We start from the raw sequence: 17,907 nt of genomic DNA, 5'->3' as shown, positions 1-17,907 counted from the left end.
ACATCTGTCGAAATTTGCTGAACTCTTTGGTGATGAACCAAATGGCCTCAAGCTTGTAACGAAATATAGCCGCTAACATGCCTTCTTCAGAATAACAGTTTGCATGGACAAGATGGGCCAAAGGGCCTGTTTGCATGCTGTAGTAATGTATGACAAGCCCCATTTGTGACTGCACTTCATATATAGCAAGCTGTAAAGTACTTTTTTTTTGGAGGTTTTTGGGGAATGCTGTTCAAAAGCAAGGCGTGCAATCTGAAGTTTAATATTTTCTTCCTGATTGCAGTGATGACCTGTTCTCTTTACCCTACTGTCCTGGGAAGACTTTAGTGGTCGGAGCTTCCTATGTTGCCCTGGAGTGTGCAGGGTTTCTCGCGGGACTCGGGCTGGATGTGACGGTAATGGTTCGCTCCATCCTGCTGCGTGGATTTGATCAGCAGATGGCAGATCTGATTGGGGACTACATGGAGTCCCATGGAGTCAAATTCATTCGTCAGTTTGTACCATTTAAGGTGAGAATGAGCTCTGTTACCCCCAATTCATCCAGAGTGACCATGCCACATACTTGATCTAGTCCCAATTGCCTGGGTTTGGCCATATCCCCTCAGCCTTCCCTATTCATGTACCTGTCCCAACGTCTGCTCTATGTTGTAATTGTACTCTGCTTTAGCTCTTCCCCTGGCAGCTCATTCCACAGCTAGTGGTGGTTGGAAAAAATTTGCCCTGCAGGTTTCCTTTAAATCTTTCTCCTCTCGCCTTGTACGTTCTCGTTTTAGACTGTCCTACCCTGGGCGGTGGTGGGGTGAAGATACATCTCTAACAAAGGAGGCTCCTTCCCTCTGTTAGCCTGCAGGTCACCCTTGGGCAAGGTGTAGCATCTGCTTAACCCCCCTTCCCCCCCCCCCCCCCCCCCATCCAGATCAGGATCATGTAAACCCATGGGAGCAGGTGGTGGATGGTCGTATGAGCAGCTGGTGCATATCACTAGTCCTGACTATGTGACCACTGATGACAGACAGACAATCTCTGAAGTGGTGCTGATAATGGCTGGGGTCATCTGTCTTGTAAAGACACTGTCCAGAAGAAGGCAATGGCAAAACACTTGGGTAGAAAAATTTACCAAGTGTAATTGTGGTCGTGAGACTATGATCACCTATGTCATACAACATGGCACATGATGATGGTAACCCTGGGGAAAAGACTGCCCATCGATCTTGTGCCTCTCATGATTTTACAAGGGGTGATTGATAAGTTTGTGGCCTAAGGTAGAAGGAGTCAATTTTAGAAAACCTAGCACATTTATTTTTCCTACATTTACACACCTAGCCCAGCGGTCGTGGAGCAGACAGATCCTTTTTTGTAGAAGTCAGTGTCTTGGACCTCCAGAAGTGGTCCACAGCAGGGGTGATTGATAGGTTCGTGGCTTAAGGTAGAAAGAGGTGAGTTAATAACTTCAAACTTTCTGCATAATCACTCAGAGTTGAACTGCATGTACATGTAACGAGAGCTGTATAACTCATCTCCTTCTACCTTAGGCCACAAACTTATCAATCACCCCTCGTCTATTCATCTATAAAGTGAACTCTCAGTCTCCTCCACTGCAGAGAAAACAGACCCTGCAGTCCTGGTTCTGCGCTCAATACTTCAGGGATAGGTTTCTGACACAAACGTCCTTTGCAAGTTCTAATGAAGATTAGCCTCGTTCGTCACATTTTACGTCAAAACATACAATGGAATGCATCAACAACCAACACAGTCCAAATGCGTGCTGGAGGCAGCCTGCAAGCATTGTCAGACTTCCAGCACCAACGTAGCACACCCACAACGTACTCGCCCTAACTCTACGGCTTTGGACTGTGGGAGGAAACCAGAGCACCTGGAGGAAACACATGCATGCCGTCACAGGGGAAAAAGTACAAACTCCTTACGGACAGCAGCGGGAATTGAACCCGGATCACTGGAGCTGTAAAGTAACACACCACCTGTCGTGCTGCTCTACCACTGGGCCCGTTTCTGTGCTGTAGTGTTCAATGACTCTATAACTTGTGCAGATTTCGGGCAACGGGATGCGCATTAGAGAACTGACTGGCATTTCTTAGCCCCAACTGTGGGACACCCCAAGGTGCCGGCAACTTGTTCCACACTCACATCACCCTCTTGAGTGAAGTAGTGCCCCCTCCCCCAGATTCTCCTTAAATATTTCACCTTTCACCCTTAACCTGTGACCTCTAGTTCTAGATTCACCCAACTTGAGGGGGAAACACCTGCATGCATTCACCCTATCTATACGCCTCATAATTATGTTTATCTCTATAAAGTTTCCCCTCATTCTCTTGCAATCCAGGGACTAAAGTCCTGACCTCCTCACCCTTTCCCTGTAACTCAGGTCCTCAAGCCCGTCAGCTTGCTGCAGTCTGTTGGACACTGTACCAGAACCCGATGACCAGCAAAATGATTGCAGCTTCTCTTGCGGTGTAACAGTATTGTTATCGTTAAACTAATACTTGTTTCCTCTGTTTATAGATTGAAGAACTTGAAGCAGGGACACCAGGGAAGTTGAAAGTAACTGCTCGATCTACAGTCAGCTCGGAAACCATTGAAGGGGAATATAACACTGTAGGTGACAAAGACTGTAGACCTAGTCAGGCCTGTGCTTGGGGGGTGGGGGAGAGGAATTTAAGGATTTGTGCTTGGCTGTGAGCCTTTTTACCTGTTAAAATGACATGAAATGAGTTGCCACTAGAGTGCTAACGGGAATAGACTGTACACCTCCTTTACTGGCTATCTTGTTAAGTCAAAGCAAAATTTATTATCAAGTTATGTACACATCTAGAGGTTTATTTTCTTGCAAGTATTTACAAGTAAATAACGAATTGCAATGGAATTTACAAAAAAAAACTATAAATAAAGGCTGACTGATGACCAGTATGCAAAAGAAGATAAATTGTGCTGTTTTAAAAAAGCACTGAGAACCTGAAGAGTCCTTGAAAGTGAATCAGTTCAGAGTTGAGTGAGTTATCCATACTGGTTCAGGAGCCTGATTGTTATAGGGTAATGTCTTTCCTGAACCCGGTGGTGTGAGGCTCCTGTACCTCCTGCTCAAGGTGAAAAGCTTTGCAGACGACAAGTCATTGGACAATGTTGCTTATTAAGGAATGTTCTAAGAACGCTTGTTTTGTTTTCACAGGTATTGCTGGCCGTTGGGAGGGACGCCTGCACCAAAAATATCGGCTTGGACAAAGTGGAAGTAAAAGTCAATGAAAAGTAAGCAAGTGGTGTCTCTTTATCGCAAGCAAGCAGCAAAAAGCTTGTGTGTAAATCAAATGATGCAGCAAATTCTGTTCGGCAGCATCTATAGTGAAGGTGTACTCTGTTGCTTTATCAGTTTTGCTTGTTTTTAATAACCTTACAAACTTGTTTATCTTTTAAATCAATTCCCCTTTCTACTTTGCCAAGTTAATGGTCACATTTACAGGAATGTCTTTCTCCTTCACAGCCCCATCCTCAGCTGGCCTGCCCAGAGAGCTAAAGGAAGGAATGTAGAAGTGCAAGGTGCCATTCAACCTATCCTGACCTTTGCTTAGGGTTAAAGCTCCCGTTTACGTCTGCATTCCAAATCCTAAATGCTCGCTATCAATCTTTCTTGTTCCAGTTGACTACCTGATTCACTTCCATAGCTTCTTGGGACAATTCCAGATTCCAGCAGCATGAACATTGATTTCTCTAATTTTTTCTTCCCACCCCCCTCCACATTCTGGCTCAACTCTTGCCCCTTCATGTTAAACCCAATTCTGATTCTTATCACCTGCCCATCACCTCCCTCTGGTGTCCTTCCTTCCCCCTTCCCTTTCTCCCATGGTCCACTCTCCTCTCCTATCAGATTCCTCCTTCAGCTCTTCACGATCTCCTCCTGTCACCTCCCGGCTTCTCCTCACCCTCCCCCCTCACCTGCCAGATTGTACTGGTCCCCCTCCCCCCACACACACACACATGCCTTTTTATTCTGGCTTCTCCCCTTCCTTTCCAGTCTTGATGAAGAGTCTTGGCCTGAAGCATCGACGGCTTATTGCCCTCTGTAAATACTGCTTGGCCCGCTGAATTCCCCCAGCATTTTGTGTGCTGCTTCAGATTTCCAATCTAATCTTTCTTTGCTCCCCCATTCCTATCACCTCAAAGGAAAGGAAAGTGTGTTAATCTGTAATTTGATGATTAGTCTTCCTGTTTACAAGCTAGGAGTGTAAGCGGGTGTGGATAATGGCGTTGGTTTACTATTGTTGCATGCACCAAGGTGGTGGGGGGGAGAAACTCTGTGCGTGCCGTCTAGACCGATCATGTCTTGCAGGATGCAGAACATCAGGTTGCCGATAGAAAGAATGAACAGATGAAGTACAAGGGCTGATTGGGATTGGGAGATCCAGAATTCAGCTTTGGCCCATGACGAGTCTGCTAAGAGCTGGGTAGAAACTGTCCTTCAGCTTTGTGGTACACGCTCTCGGGCTTCTGCGTGACGGAAGAATCACGAGAGAGTGATTGACTGGGGTGAGCGGGACCCTTGGATTCCTTCACAATGCAGTAGGGAGTGCAGACAAATTTGGGGAGGGGAGGCTGGGGAGTGTGATGGGCCGGGCTATTTTAAAACTGGGAGGAGGAAGAGAAGCTTCTAGTGATCACCAGTGTCCTAATCTGCTTTAAATTCAGTGAAAAACTTTTGATGCCTTGTCACTGATCTAGGAAATGAAGGAGTCAAGTCGTGCTCAGTATGATGAGCAAATGATGTTGAGATAAATATTGATTTTTAATTTTACATTTAAACCCCGTGCATTTTTGGGTCATTTTATGACCAGCCAAGTATTTTCTTAAGCATGCCCATTTAAAAATTGGTACACATGTAACTAAAAGTTCAAATTAAATTTATTTTCAAAGTACATATATGTCACCATATACAACCCTGAGATTCATTTTCTTGCAGTCATACTCAATAAATCCATAATACAACAATAATCGTAACAGAATCAGAGAAAGACTGCGCCAACCTGAGCGCTGAACCAGTGTGCAAAAGAAAACTCTGCAGCTACAAAAAGAAAGGAATAATAATAAATGTATAAACAATAGATACTGAGTTCATGGTGAGATGAAGAGTCCTGAAAGTGAGTCCATAGATTGTGGGAGCATTTCAATGATGGGGCGAGTGAAGTTATCCCCTTTGGTTCAAGAGCCTGATGGTTGACGGGTAATAACTGTTCTTGATGGTGTGGTTTCTGAGATTCCTGTACGTTCTCCCTAATGGCAGCAGTGAGGAGAGAGCACGACCTGGGAGGTGGGGGGGGTCCCTGATGATGGATGCTGCTTTCCTGTGACAGCGTTTCATGTAGATGTGCTCAGTGGTGGAGAGGGCTTTAGCCATAATCGACTGGGACATATCCAGCACTTTTTGTAGGATTTTCTTTTCAAGGGCATTGACGTTTCCATACCAGGCTGTGGTGCAGTCAGTCAACACGCTCTCCACTATACACCTATAGAAGTTTGTCAAAACTCCTAAGGAAGTAGGAGCTCTGCTGTGCTTTCTTCATAATTGCACTAGGCCCAGGACGGGTCCTCTGAAATTATAATTCTGAGGAATAACAGCACTTGATGAAGTGTCATTGCTGGAACCCAAGTTGAAGATTAAAAGCTCCTGCATCTAAGTTAAAGGAGTCCTTGTCCCAGCTCAATACAAAGCTCCAAATTTACAAAAACTGCAATTGCACTTCTGTTCCATCTGCAACAAAAAGCAGGATATCCTGGTGGCCACCCCTTTCAATTCAACTTCCCGTTATCTTTTTAAATTTGAAGGAGACTTACTTCAAGCCAAATGCTTTGCCTAGCGTGAGGGTGCACACTCTTGTGGATAAGCAGCTTTTAGTGATAATTGCTGTGTGCACATCTAGTGAAGTTTCTCCTCGAGCAGGCCAGTTTTGTTATATTAGACAGGGTTGTGTTGATAATGCAGCGGCTGGGGGGGTTGTCTAATTCACTAACGAAACCAGCAAGCATTCCTCCACTTGAAGATTGTTTCATAGCAGTATCGACCTTGCAGCAACTTGTGGAGTTTGGCCCATTTTGGGCCCCTTGTTCTGGCATTGGAGAGGGTGCAGAGGAGGTTCACGAGAATGGAAGTGTTAACATATGAGGAGAGCTGAGCTCTGGGCTTGTACTTCTAAGTTTAAGTTTAAGTAAGTTTAGAGAAATGAGCCGGGATCTTGTTGGAACCTATTGAGTATTGAAAGGACTAAATAGAGTGAACATGGAGAGGATGTGTCCAGTAGTGGGGGTGTTTAGGACCAGCATCAGACTAGAAGAACAGAGATGAGGAGGAATTTCTTAACCAGATGATGGTGAATCTGAGGAGGCCAAATCATTGTGTGTATTTAAAATGGAGGTTGATAGATTTGTAGTTAGTAAGGGTGTCGAAGGTTATGGAGAGAAGGCAGGAGAATGGGGTTGAAAGGGGAAATGAATGATGGAACGGTGGAGCAGCCTCGATGCTATGTTGTGTGATCTAAACTTCAGCTGTGCTTCATAGCCAATGCACTGAGAAGGAGAGGTCACTGCACTAAGACATGAGCCACTTACTGTGTGACATGTTTATTGCAAGTATCTTAAGAAGCAATTTCTTTCAGGTCTGGCCGGATTCCTGTCAATGACGTTGAGCAAACAAATGTACCGTACATTTATGCCATTGGTGACATTTTGGATGGGAAGTTGCAGCTCACCCCAGTGGCCATTCAGGCTGGTCGCTTGCTAGCCAAGAGGCTCTATGGAGGATCTACTCTCAAGGTATAAATCTACAGTTCAATTACTGGCTTCCTTCCTTTGGGTGCACAAAAAAAATTCTGCCCAAAATTTTTCAGTTTAAATAACTTGGGAGTGAATGAGGTGTCCATAGACACCCTTTGGGGTATGTAACAGAACTGTGAACTGGCTCCCTGCAATGTCTTTAGGGCCTGGTACACCTTCTTGCTGTTATAAGTATTGCGTGGCTCGGATGGCTTGAATCTGAAAGCTGTTAACCACACTGCTTGTGTCGTACCCATCACAGACTTGGGAGCTGCCTACGCGTCTCAGTGATTGACTTGATTTGGAAGTAAGGTCAATGATGGACTTGAGATATAATGAAGCCATCTGGACTTTTGGTGACTACAGTATCGAATTCCCTGTTGCTAGTTGATGAGGGAAGGGTTAATTCTACCAAGAAATTTCTACAAAGCTCCCATTGTACACACATTTGACACATGCATTCAATATAGTCAAAGTAACAGTGCTTAAGTAACTTGGGTGAGATATTAATCTGATTAAAAGTTTCATTGCTAACCGTACACAAATCAGCAAGGAATGCTCTGGTTTGTTAGATCAGTATCTCACTATTGGTGGGATCTTGCTGTGCAGACTGTGGCCAGGTTTAGCACATCACTTGAACTATTCCTCCGTACTCGGGGGGCGGGGGTGTGTGAAAAATGCCATGAAATGCAAGACCTGGAATCGTAACTGCTCATTTTTGATTTAAAAGTAACTTTGGCTTTAGTGCTTTTAGCTATTTGGATCCTAGGTTTGGCGACTTCTCATGAAATTTATGACATTGTCCTTTAGGGCTTTTCCTTTGAAGCCTGCCTCAGCAAAGCTTTTTTTAAAAATACTTCATGGGTTGGGTGTCACTTTTAGTGCTCTGTACATGTAGTTATTTGAGTTACTGTCACTTTCCTGTCAGCTTGAACCAGTCTGGCCATTCTCCTCTGACCTCTCTCATGAACTCTCTCATGAACAAGGCATTTTGCCCACAGAACTGCCACTCCCTGGATGTTTTTTTTTGTTTTTTGCACCATTCTCTGTGAACTCTAGAGACTGTTGTGTGTGACAATCCCAGGAGGCCAGCAAATTCTGAGATAGTCAAACCACCCCATCTGGCACCAGCAATTGTTCCACGGTCAAAGTCACGTTCTGATGTTTGGTCTGAACAACAACTGAACCTTTTGACCATGTCTGCGTGCTTTTATGCATTGCGTTGTTGTCGCGTGATTAGCTGATAGATATTTGCATCAATGAGCAGGTGTACCTAATGAAGTGGAACATGCAGCTTTTGTTTGTTTAACAGAATTTTGAATTGCACTTAAACCCTAACCTGCCTGTTCAGCAGTTGATGTATTTTATTTTTGATCATAACACCCTGCAGTGTGACTACGTGAACGTGCCCACAGCAGTCTTCACTCCTTTGGAATATGGCGCCTGCGGCTTTTCGGAAGAAGCAGCTATGGAAAAGTTTGGGGAGGAGAATGTGGAGGTGAGTCAAGGATGTGAGGTTTCAATTAGCTGTACGTGCAAACTCTTCTCCGAGGATTGTCGCGTGGTTGTGGTGGAGGGGCTTGTGAGTTCTTGAGACCCTGACAGCGATGCTGTCAGGAGCTAGGCTCCCGGTAGGGTCACCCATGGCGGTAAGGTTGAGGGAGGGGTTCCAGACAGAGCGAACTAACCAAGACTTCAGTGGTGGAGCTGGCGGAAGCGACACATCACAGCAGCAGTGATGGTGAAGAAAGGCTGCAGCTGTGAAGTCACTTTGCATTCGTTGCTACTGGACCCTGGTCTCGATCTGTCCAGGGCCATGTGGTGGCTGCCCATGTATCTGCCTCCCCATGTTAAAGTCACACACTTAGCTGTCTGCTAAGGTGATCCGTCCTAACGTCCTAAATGAGGTCCTGTGGTGACCCTCCCATAGACAACCCTCAGGTGAACATCATACTCAATTCGAGTGGTCACACTACAGTCAGACTCTTAATTACTCCAATATTAGTGGGTCATTGGTTAATTTCAGAGACCTGTTAAGAATTGGCCATATTTTTGCGACTGGAGGTGCATAAAATGTGATGGGAAAATATGTTGGATTTATTTCCATGGTATACTGTAGAGAAATGAATATTTGGTCTTTAGTGTTGGTCTGAATTTCAAGGTTGTTATTACTGCAACTGATTTTTTTTAGTTCTCTGGCTAAGAAAGTGGAATTTATCTAAAACCGAATGCATTATCTACACAAATCCTCCCCAGGCAACGGCAGGGTTCAGCTCTTGTGAATTGTTTGTAACTCTGACAGTTCACAAGTCAGTCTTGCCACACAACAACTGACAAATCCATTGATCTGGTCTCCCAAATGCTTGTTACAGATACCAGTCAGGTATCTGTAAGCTGGGGAGGACCTGTATTACTACAGCAGCAAACTAGCCATTGTTATCATTGCGGTTGTTGCTTCTCGTGCAGTTCCATCATTGTGATCTTTGTGTGTTTTTTAGGTCTATCACAGTTACTTCTGGCCACTGGAATGGACAGTCCCATCAAGAGATAACAACAAGTGTTATGCTAAGATTGTTTGCAACAAGCAAGATCAGGTATGTATTTATGAAATGTTTAAAACTGATTTCCAAACAGCAAAGGGTCCTTGATTAACACAAGAGGTTTCTGCAGGCGCTGGAAATCCAGGGTAACACACACAAAGTGCTGGAGCAACTCAGCAGGTCGGGCAGCATCTATGGAAAGGAATAAGGAATCAACATTTCGGGCCAAGATCCTTCATTTAGAAAAAAAAATATCAGTAGACAATTTGTCCCAGTGACTGAGAAAGGGGAGAGAGGAGTCAGAAATGGACCAAGTGAATTTAAGGGCAGGATGGAAGTTGATGAAATTGAGGAGCTCAGCACGGGTGAATGAAACAGCACCAATGCAGTCATTATTGTAGTGCAGGAAGAGCTGGGGAGCATCAGCAGTGAAGGCTTGGAACATGGACTGTTAGCAGTGAAAGGACGGGTATAACTGGGGCCCGTGGCTACACGGTGGGTTTGGAGAGAGTGGCAGGAGCAGAAATAGAAATTGTTCACTGTGAGGACCAGTTCTGCCAGATGGGTGGTGGTGATCTGATTAACTAGGGGTTGGTACCACTGAATTAAAGTGGGTAACACAGGAAAATCCCAGGTTTAGATTTGAATAGGGGGCAGCATGGCAATGTAGTGGTTAACGTAATGCTTTACAGTGCCAGCGATTTGGGGGTTCAATTCCTACCGCCGTCTATAGGGAGTTTGTACGTTCTTCTGGGTTTCCTCTGTGAGTTCTGGTTTCCTCCCATGTTCTAAAGTCGTACAGGTTAGTAGGTTCATTGGTCACATGGGTGTAATTGGGCAGCACGGGCTTGTGCTGGATCTCTAGAATAGGAAACTGGTTTTCAACTCAAGCTGTTCAGAAGCTGGTGAGACTGGAGCAAAGGATATTAATTCCAGTGAATTTTGCTGTATATTTAGCTAGAAATGTAGCTAGAGTCTTGCACAATCTTGCCAAGGAAGTTGGAATGAAATTTCTTCAGAAATTCAGCGATTAACTTGCATATCTTCCAGTTTAGTCTTCTACATTCAGAACACACACGGTGGTCTCCACTGTGTTGATAAACCAGACAGTCTGGGTGATCACCTTGGCCTGATCAGGGTCACGTCAAACCATGGGAGCAGGTGGTGGATGGTCGTTTGAGCAGCCGGTGCAGATCACAAGTCCTGGCTATGCAGCCACTAATGACAGGCAGACACTCTCTGAAGAGTATTGACGATAGTTGGGGTCACCTGTCTTGTAAAGACATTGTCCAGAAGAAGGCAATGGCAAACTACTTCTGTGGAAAAATTTGCGAAGAACAGTCATGGTCATGAGGCCATGAACGCCCACACCATACGACATGACACAAGTTGACGATGATTGTGTTTTTAGTCATTGATTTGCCAATACACTGTTTTACACTGAGTGGAATAGCACTGCAATCTCGTTGTCCTCAGCAATGACAAAGTAATAACTAACAATCTTATTTTCCTTATTATCATATCCTTTCTCTTGGACTTAAACCATGCTCGTTCATATTCACACTTCCCATTGTGATGAATATGAACTGTTAACTGTTTCTCCTCAGATGCTGCCCAGCTTGTTGCATACATCCCCAGCACTCCTATTTTATTTCAGAGTTTTAGTATCTGCAATATTTTCAATGTTAACGTGGAACACGTCATTCGTGTGCCTGTCTAAGAGTGTCTACCACCAACCCTGGCAGCGCCCTCCACACACCCACCACCCTCTGTTGCGTCTGATATCTTCCCTATACTTTCCTTCACCCACTTTAAAATTTTGCCTTCTCGTATTGGTCATTTCCACCCTGTCTCAGGTTGTCCATTCGAGTTATGCCTCTTATCATTTCATACCTCTCTCTCAAGTCACCTCTCATCCTCATTGTCTAAAGAGGAAAAACCTTAGCTTCTTCAACCTATCCTGATAAAGACATGTCCTCTAATCCAAGCAGCATCCAGGTTAATCTCCTCTGCACTCTCTCTAAAGTTTCCACATCCTTCCTATAATGAAGTGACCAGAACTCTCATCACTTCTCATCCTCCACTCCAAAGAGAAAAGCCCTAATGTAAATTAATGTAAAAATGTAATATCGTCTGTTTTGGTTTTTGATCGTTGCTTTTTTTAATTCTTTGGATTCGGCTGAGGTGTGGGAGTGACGGACTGTAATGAAAATCATTGGGAATTCCTAAACCAACAACATTGACTCCAGGATATATGGTCCACGTTGGCCTAAAGCTGGACATTGTCTTACAGTGTAAAGCCACTGGGTGTTGGCCTGAGTAATAGCACAGTGTTTAAAATGGTGGACGGGAAGTTAACCTTTTGTGGCCCTGTAATGGCTGATGGTAAGATCGCTACGCAGGTTAAATAGACGTCCTTTCCCTTTCAGAAAAGAGTAATTGGTTTCCACGTTCTGGGCCCAAATGCTGGAGAGGTCACCCAAGGATTTGGTGCAGCAATGAAGTGTGGAATGACGAAGGAGCAGCTCGACAGCACAATAGGGATTCATCCAGTGTGCGCTGAGGTAACACGTTAAATGTAATCTTCGTGCGGGGGTTTAATGTAATTTCATACAGCCCCATGACCAACAAAGCCACCTGGATTGCAGTGGTGTGGCTAACCATAGTGAAATGTCCTAAGGCAGTTTACAGGAGGTTTCAAGCAAACGTTTTTTGCTGAAGAGATGTGGGTTGTGAAAGGGCCCAAGAGTTCAAGTTTATTGTCATTTAACTGTATACAGCTAAATGAAACAATGATCCTCTGGATCAAGGTGCAAAACACAGTACTGAGAGCATTTTAACAGATTTAAAAAAAGAAATTCTGTCGGTGTACAAGTTAGCGTAAAGTGACGTATACTAGGCAGAAGTCTTAGGCACCCTAGGTTCTTTATTTAAATTTTGTTTTACTGTAATAGAGTTGCACTAACTGCTATGCTACCATTGTACAATGCAAAACTATTCTAGCAGTGAAGATCATCTGAGTGACAATAACTTAATGGGTAGAATTTTCATCTGTCTTGTGTCCAGTGTTTAATAGACAATCGATGATTAATGGAATTATAATGTTCAAAGGATGAGTAAAAGTTGTCCAAGTTATCCAGCATATCCTTGAGTGTGTTGGCTGTTAATGCAAATGACGCATTTCACTATGTTTTGATCTGAAATAACGTGGTGGTAGCTAAATCCCATGTCTCCTCAAACAAGATGGACCAAACCCAAATGGCTTCCTGAATCGATGCCAGTTTGGAGTGCAACTCATCTCTGAGACTAATTTTCCCCACGACTTGTCCTCTGCATATTGTCATCTACTATCCACTACACGAGATACAATTTAGTGGCCTGTTGTTAGCGTGTGGGAGGCTACCAGGGGAAACTATGAGATCACAGTGGGCAAGCTCAGCCCAGGTAGCACCAGAGGGTGAGACTGAACCAGGGCTGATGGTATTAACTGAATCACTGTTGCCTGGAATGGGCTGGCTATTATAATTCAAATCGCTCTGAGCAGCTTTATAAATGTGAAGAGTAACACTTGATATCTGCAGTCTGAGGTTTGCCATTAACTGGTTTAAATATGAATATTTATACCCATGTGAGTAAGCAAATGTGCAGATGTTGTTTTGAGAGCATTCTTAATGATTCAGTTAACAAATTTGTGTCTTGGCCACTTGAAATTGGATTTTTGCTGTGAAGTAGATCATGGTAGAAATTGTTTCAGCTCATTATCTATGTTGGATCAATTTATTTAATCCTTTTGTAAGGAGTTTTACTTTGAAGAACCCTTTTGATGTCTGACAAAAAAAAACTCAAAAGACTGGCTCTGTTTTGCTTTTATTCCCTTTTCTGAAGATCAGCTCCAAAAATAACCTATTCAAACGATGTGGAAAATTCTGGTTGATGGTATCTTGTTAAAGGTTGTGAGATGGAGGGGGGGAGGTGGTGTCTTGCCCAGGAAAGAATGGATGGGGACCTGGGAAGATACTTTGAAGGGCTTTAAGGTAGAAATTGGAACAATGAAAAGTTTGAGGGAAATATCTAAAGTAAACAACTCACTGGGTTGACACAACTTTGCTGTTGCCTGTAAATTTTCCTGGGTAGGTCTGTAGTCTAGTGTAGTTGTTTTTTTTTCTCTCTGTTGTTTTTTTATGTAGTTCAGTCTAGTTTTTGTACTGTGCCATGTAACACCATGGTCCTGAAAAATGTTGTCTCACTTTTACTATGCACTGTACCAGCAGTTATGGTTGAAATGACAATAAAAGGGACTTGACTTGAAATTTTGCCTTCGTGTGACAGTAACAATTTGTAAGTTAGCAGTATTATGAGTATTAGTCTTGCTGTATCGACTTGAATGTGGCTTCTATTGCAGGCTGTAGATGCAAGTTAGATGTTTCTTTACTTTGTTTCAATGGCTTAGTTTGGTAAACTTGGTGATAATGTGGCACAGAAGTTAAACGGCCAAGTTTGCATATACTAGCAGTGTGACCTTGTTGTTCCCAATATGTCACAAAACATTATTGCACTTCTGTTTGTCTTTAAGTTCCCCAAAGTGGCTTTGACTTAAATGAGGTAATCTTGAAACCAGAGTAGTTGGCAAAATTAATTGTAACTGCTTTCCAAATGTCCACGCTCCCATTCTAGGATATCTGGTTATCCACTAACACTTCAGAGAAGCCCTGTACCAATGTCATCCCCTTCTAAAGAGTAAATTTTAAAATTGACCTTTTGGAGTTTCCGGGATGTATCAGAAGCTGTGTAAATAAAGGGGACGAAAGATCAGTCAGTTACCCTGATGGAATTGGTGGAAGAGTGGCAGAACACCAGATTCAGATTTATTTATCACATGTACATTGAAACGTTACAGCAAAATGCATCCTTTGCATTAACAACCAACACAAGCTAAGGATGTGATGGGGGCAGCCCGTAAGTTGTGCCACACACTCCGGTGCCAATGTAGAGTGCCCGCAATGCTTGGCAAGACAACAGCAAAACATGCCCCGTCCTCCCAAATACCCACCCTCACACATAGACAGTCCTCCAATCCCCCGACAGGCAGTTTTCAGCCTCCAGTGGACTGTTGGATTCACAGGCTTTGAGTTTCCCAGTGGGACGTAGAACCGGTTGGGTTGCGTGACCTAGCTGTATGTTGGTCTGATCTATAATCTTCATTGCGGGGGCATCTCAAGTTTTTTTTTCCAATTAAAAATGGGATAGTCTTTTCCATTTTGCTTTATTAATCACTTGCGATATTTTTTGTTTTTTTTAGGTGTTCACCACACTATCGATCACTAAAGAGTCGGGTGCAAATGCCCAGGTGTCGGGCTGCTGAGGTTAAGCCCTGCTGTTGCCACAGTTGTTGCATCGGTTCACTTCATCCCTAGCTAACACTGTCCAGTCTGAAACCTTCACTTTTGAGACACCGTCCCACCCCGAAGGACTGGTGTTCACTGTAGGTTCCCTGACAGTGCGAGATGATGTTGATACCGTTGACAGCTAGTGCAACGGCAGGGTTGCTGCTCGTTCCCCGAAGCAAGCTGATGCATTGCAGAGCATCGTCCCGATGCTGTCATGAAGTCTCGGCCTGGAACCAGTTTCAAGTGGAAGGCTGCGGCGGAAGATTGCAAGCACGGCTTGGCAACTCTCAGTGATTCTGGGCATGGTCTTCCAATACCGTACCAACACAGACCAAAATTTAAAGCAGGAAAACGCGTGTATTGTATTGTCTGATGTTTGTGTGTATTCCTTTTTCGAATAATGGGGTTTACTTTTTTTAAAATCATCCTGCACATTTCAAAAATTCATTGAATTTTTGTATGAATATTTTATTATTGTGCATAATATATTTTCTCCAGTTCTGTGTTCAGAATAATGGGAGAGCATTTGGTATTTACCTCAGCTTGATCTGATGCCAGTTTTACCTTCTCCCCCCTCCCCAATAAACAGTTAATGTGTGAAGCAGAGACACTGCACTGATTATCACTCGCTGCATGCTGCAGTCAGCGCCTAATTAATCCCCAGTATTAGAACTTCGTAGACATTAATTTTGTGCAGCAGTTCCTAATGTTAAAAGGCACTGTCCCTCAAACATTCTTGTGATCACTGTAACCTCTGAAAACTCTCTGTAGTATCTTTTGCATATCACTCTCCAGCACAGAAAGAGCCCTTCGCTGGCTTCTAGAGCACGTTGGTGATCCCCTTTCAAAGGCAGCTGCAGTGCCGGTGAGTCACCTGCTGGAGTTGGTCCATACCTAAGCTAAAGTCTGCAGTGGCAGACTGCCCAGAGTCCAGGGCACAAGTGCCTCGTGTAAATGTAGCGTCAGGTGTGATCTTAAAAATTCCTGTGTAAATGTAAAGCTGCTTTGTTTCATGGCTGCTGCTGTAACATCAGCTGTACCTTAGGTTGCTGGCTTTTTATAAAGGCCGAGCCACTTTGTACCGACGTATCCTTTTGTACGCGGAGCTTGGGAATAGTTTCTTTGCAGAACAACCTGCCTGAAAATTTTTAGGAAAGTTATTTCAATGGAAAGCCTTGTTTGGATAATAAATGTGATACACTGTACCTCACAGATCTTTCTGTCAATGGTTATTGCATTTGGTGCTCAAAGCATGATGGTTCCCAATGTGATGTCCAACCCTCCCAGAAGTACACAGATCTGTGGCAGAGTGGGGCTGGACCACTGATGACTACAACTCCCAGAGGCACCATTCGGGAAGTTAAAGGATTATTACTCTTTTTTCAAAGACTGGTGACTAATGTACCAGTGACACAATTGTCTATCATGGTTAAGATTTGAACTTCATTGGCATTGGTTCTAAAATGAATGTAATTGACTTTGTAGAAAATTAAAATAGTTTTTGCTTGATGAATTTGTGTTTGCTTTTATTTTGTGTCTTAAATTCTACAATTAGCGCATCAGGAAGCTTCTCGGAGTATGTTACAAACATGAATTGTCCTTTTAGTGTTGAGTTTAATATCAGAATCAGGTTTATTAACGTTGATGTCCTGAAAATTGTTGTTTTGTGGTAGCAGTACAGTGAAGTACATCAAATGTACTATAAATTGCAATAAGAAATGTATAAGAATTCAGTAAGTAGTGCAAAAATAGTGAGGTAATGTTCATGGGTTTAGTGTTTTATCAGAAATCTGAAAGCAGAGGGCAAAGAACAGTTCCTGAAATGTTGATGTGTGCAGTAAGGCTCCTGTGCTGCCTCTCTGGTAGTAAAGAGAAGAGGACACATCCTGCATGGTGTGTCTTTTATGACGGATGCCACCTTTTTGAGGCATCGCCTTTTGAAGATGTCCTCAGTGCTGGGGAGGCAAATGCCCGTGATGGAGCTGACTGAATTTACAACCCTCTGCAGCTTTTTCCCTGATCCTGATGAATGGTCCCTCCGAAGCAGATGGTGATGCAAACAGTTAGAACGCTCTCCTTGGTACATCTGTAGATATAAACAGTGACACTCCAGTAATCTGGTACTGTTAACTTTGCTGCAGTTTATCGGGACTGTTGGATGTTGCTTCTGGTACTCCAGATATTGACAAATATTGTGTACCGTGCGAGTACAGTACCGTGCAAAAGTCTCAGGCACACTTACAATGCCTATAACAAGTATTCACCCCCCACCCCCCGAAGTTTTCATGCTTTATTGTATTACAACATTGAATCACAGAGGATTTAATTTGGCTTTTTTTTACACTGATCAATACTTTTATGTCAACAGAACTCTACAAAGTGATCTAAATTGATTACAAATGTGAAACACAAAATAATTGATCGCATAAGGTTCAACCCCTTCAGGTCAGTATTTAGTAGATGCACCTTTGGCAGCAATTACAGCTTTCAGTCTGTGTGGATAGGTCTTTACACAATTGGACACTGCAATTTTCCCCCATTCTTCTTTACAAAACTTCTCAAGCTCTGTCAGATTGCATGGGAATCGTGAATGAACAGTTCTTTCCAAGTCCAGCCATACATTATCAATTGGATTGAGGTCTGGACTCTTAATGTCCTGGAGTGACCAAGTAACTTTGTTTTTAAGCTATTCCTGTGTAGCTTTGGCTTTAGTCATTGGCTTGCTGGAAAACAAATCTTCTCCCAAGTCACAATTCTCCTGTTACTACATCAGGTATTCCTGCAGGATTTCCCTGTATTTTGTTGCATTCATTTTACCCTCCACCTTCACAAGCCTTCCAGGGCCTGCTGCAGTGAAGCATCCCCACCGCCATGCTTCACGGTAGGAATGGTGTGTTTGTGATTTGCAGTGTTTGCCTTACACTAAACATAACGTTTAATCTGCTCAATTTTGGTTTTGAGTCTAAGCCTCCAGTCCATGTTTAAAGGCCAACGATGTAGACGTGGTTAGATGTCAGGCCAGTGGAACGACAAGGAAATTTGGGGGTCCCATCATCAGTGAGTGCAGAGTCCAAGGCCTGGAGTTTGGGACGTCATTCACCATCCTTTATGAGTCCTGGGTTGATACCAAAGATCAAAGTCTGAAGATTGAATTGAAGTCCAGAAAT

General features: G+C 43.5%; 1 protein-coding gene across 2 annotated transcripts in view; it reads left to right on the top strand.

The window, feature by feature from the left end:
• LOC140734605 (thioredoxin reductase 1, cytoplasmic-like) overlaps nt 1-16,253 on the top strand; it is a 48,993-nt gene extending 32,740 nt beyond the window's left edge. For both annotated transcript variants that reach the window (XM_073058810.1, XM_073058811.1), the window contains 8 exons: nt 284-509; nt 2,521-2,613; nt 3,185-3,261; nt 6,657-6,813; nt 8,204-8,311; nt 9,312-9,407; nt 11,783-11,917; nt 14,653-16,253. In XM_073058810.1, the coding sequence (XP_072914911.1) occupies nt 284-509; nt 2,521-2,613; nt 3,185-3,261; nt 6,657-6,813; nt 8,204-8,311; nt 9,312-9,407; nt 11,783-11,917; nt 14,653-14,715 (955 nt within the window). In that variant the 3' untranslated portion in view covers nt 14,716-16,253. The remainder of the gene's footprint in view (nt 1-283; nt 510-2,520; nt 2,614-3,184; nt 3,262-6,656; nt 6,814-8,203; nt 8,312-9,311; nt 9,408-11,782; nt 11,918-14,652) is intronic.
• The last annotated feature ends 1,654 nt before the right edge of the window (nt 16,254-17,907 follow it).

Source organism: Hemitrygon akajei, chromosome 10 (genome assembly GCF_048418815.1).
Source record: "Hemitrygon akajei chromosome 10, sHemAka1.3, whole genome shotgun sequence".
NCBI lineage: Eukaryota > Metazoa > Chordata > Chondrichthyes > Myliobatiformes > Dasyatidae > Hemitrygon > Hemitrygon akajei.
This window is presented reverse-complemented; position numbering and strand designations above follow the sequence as displayed.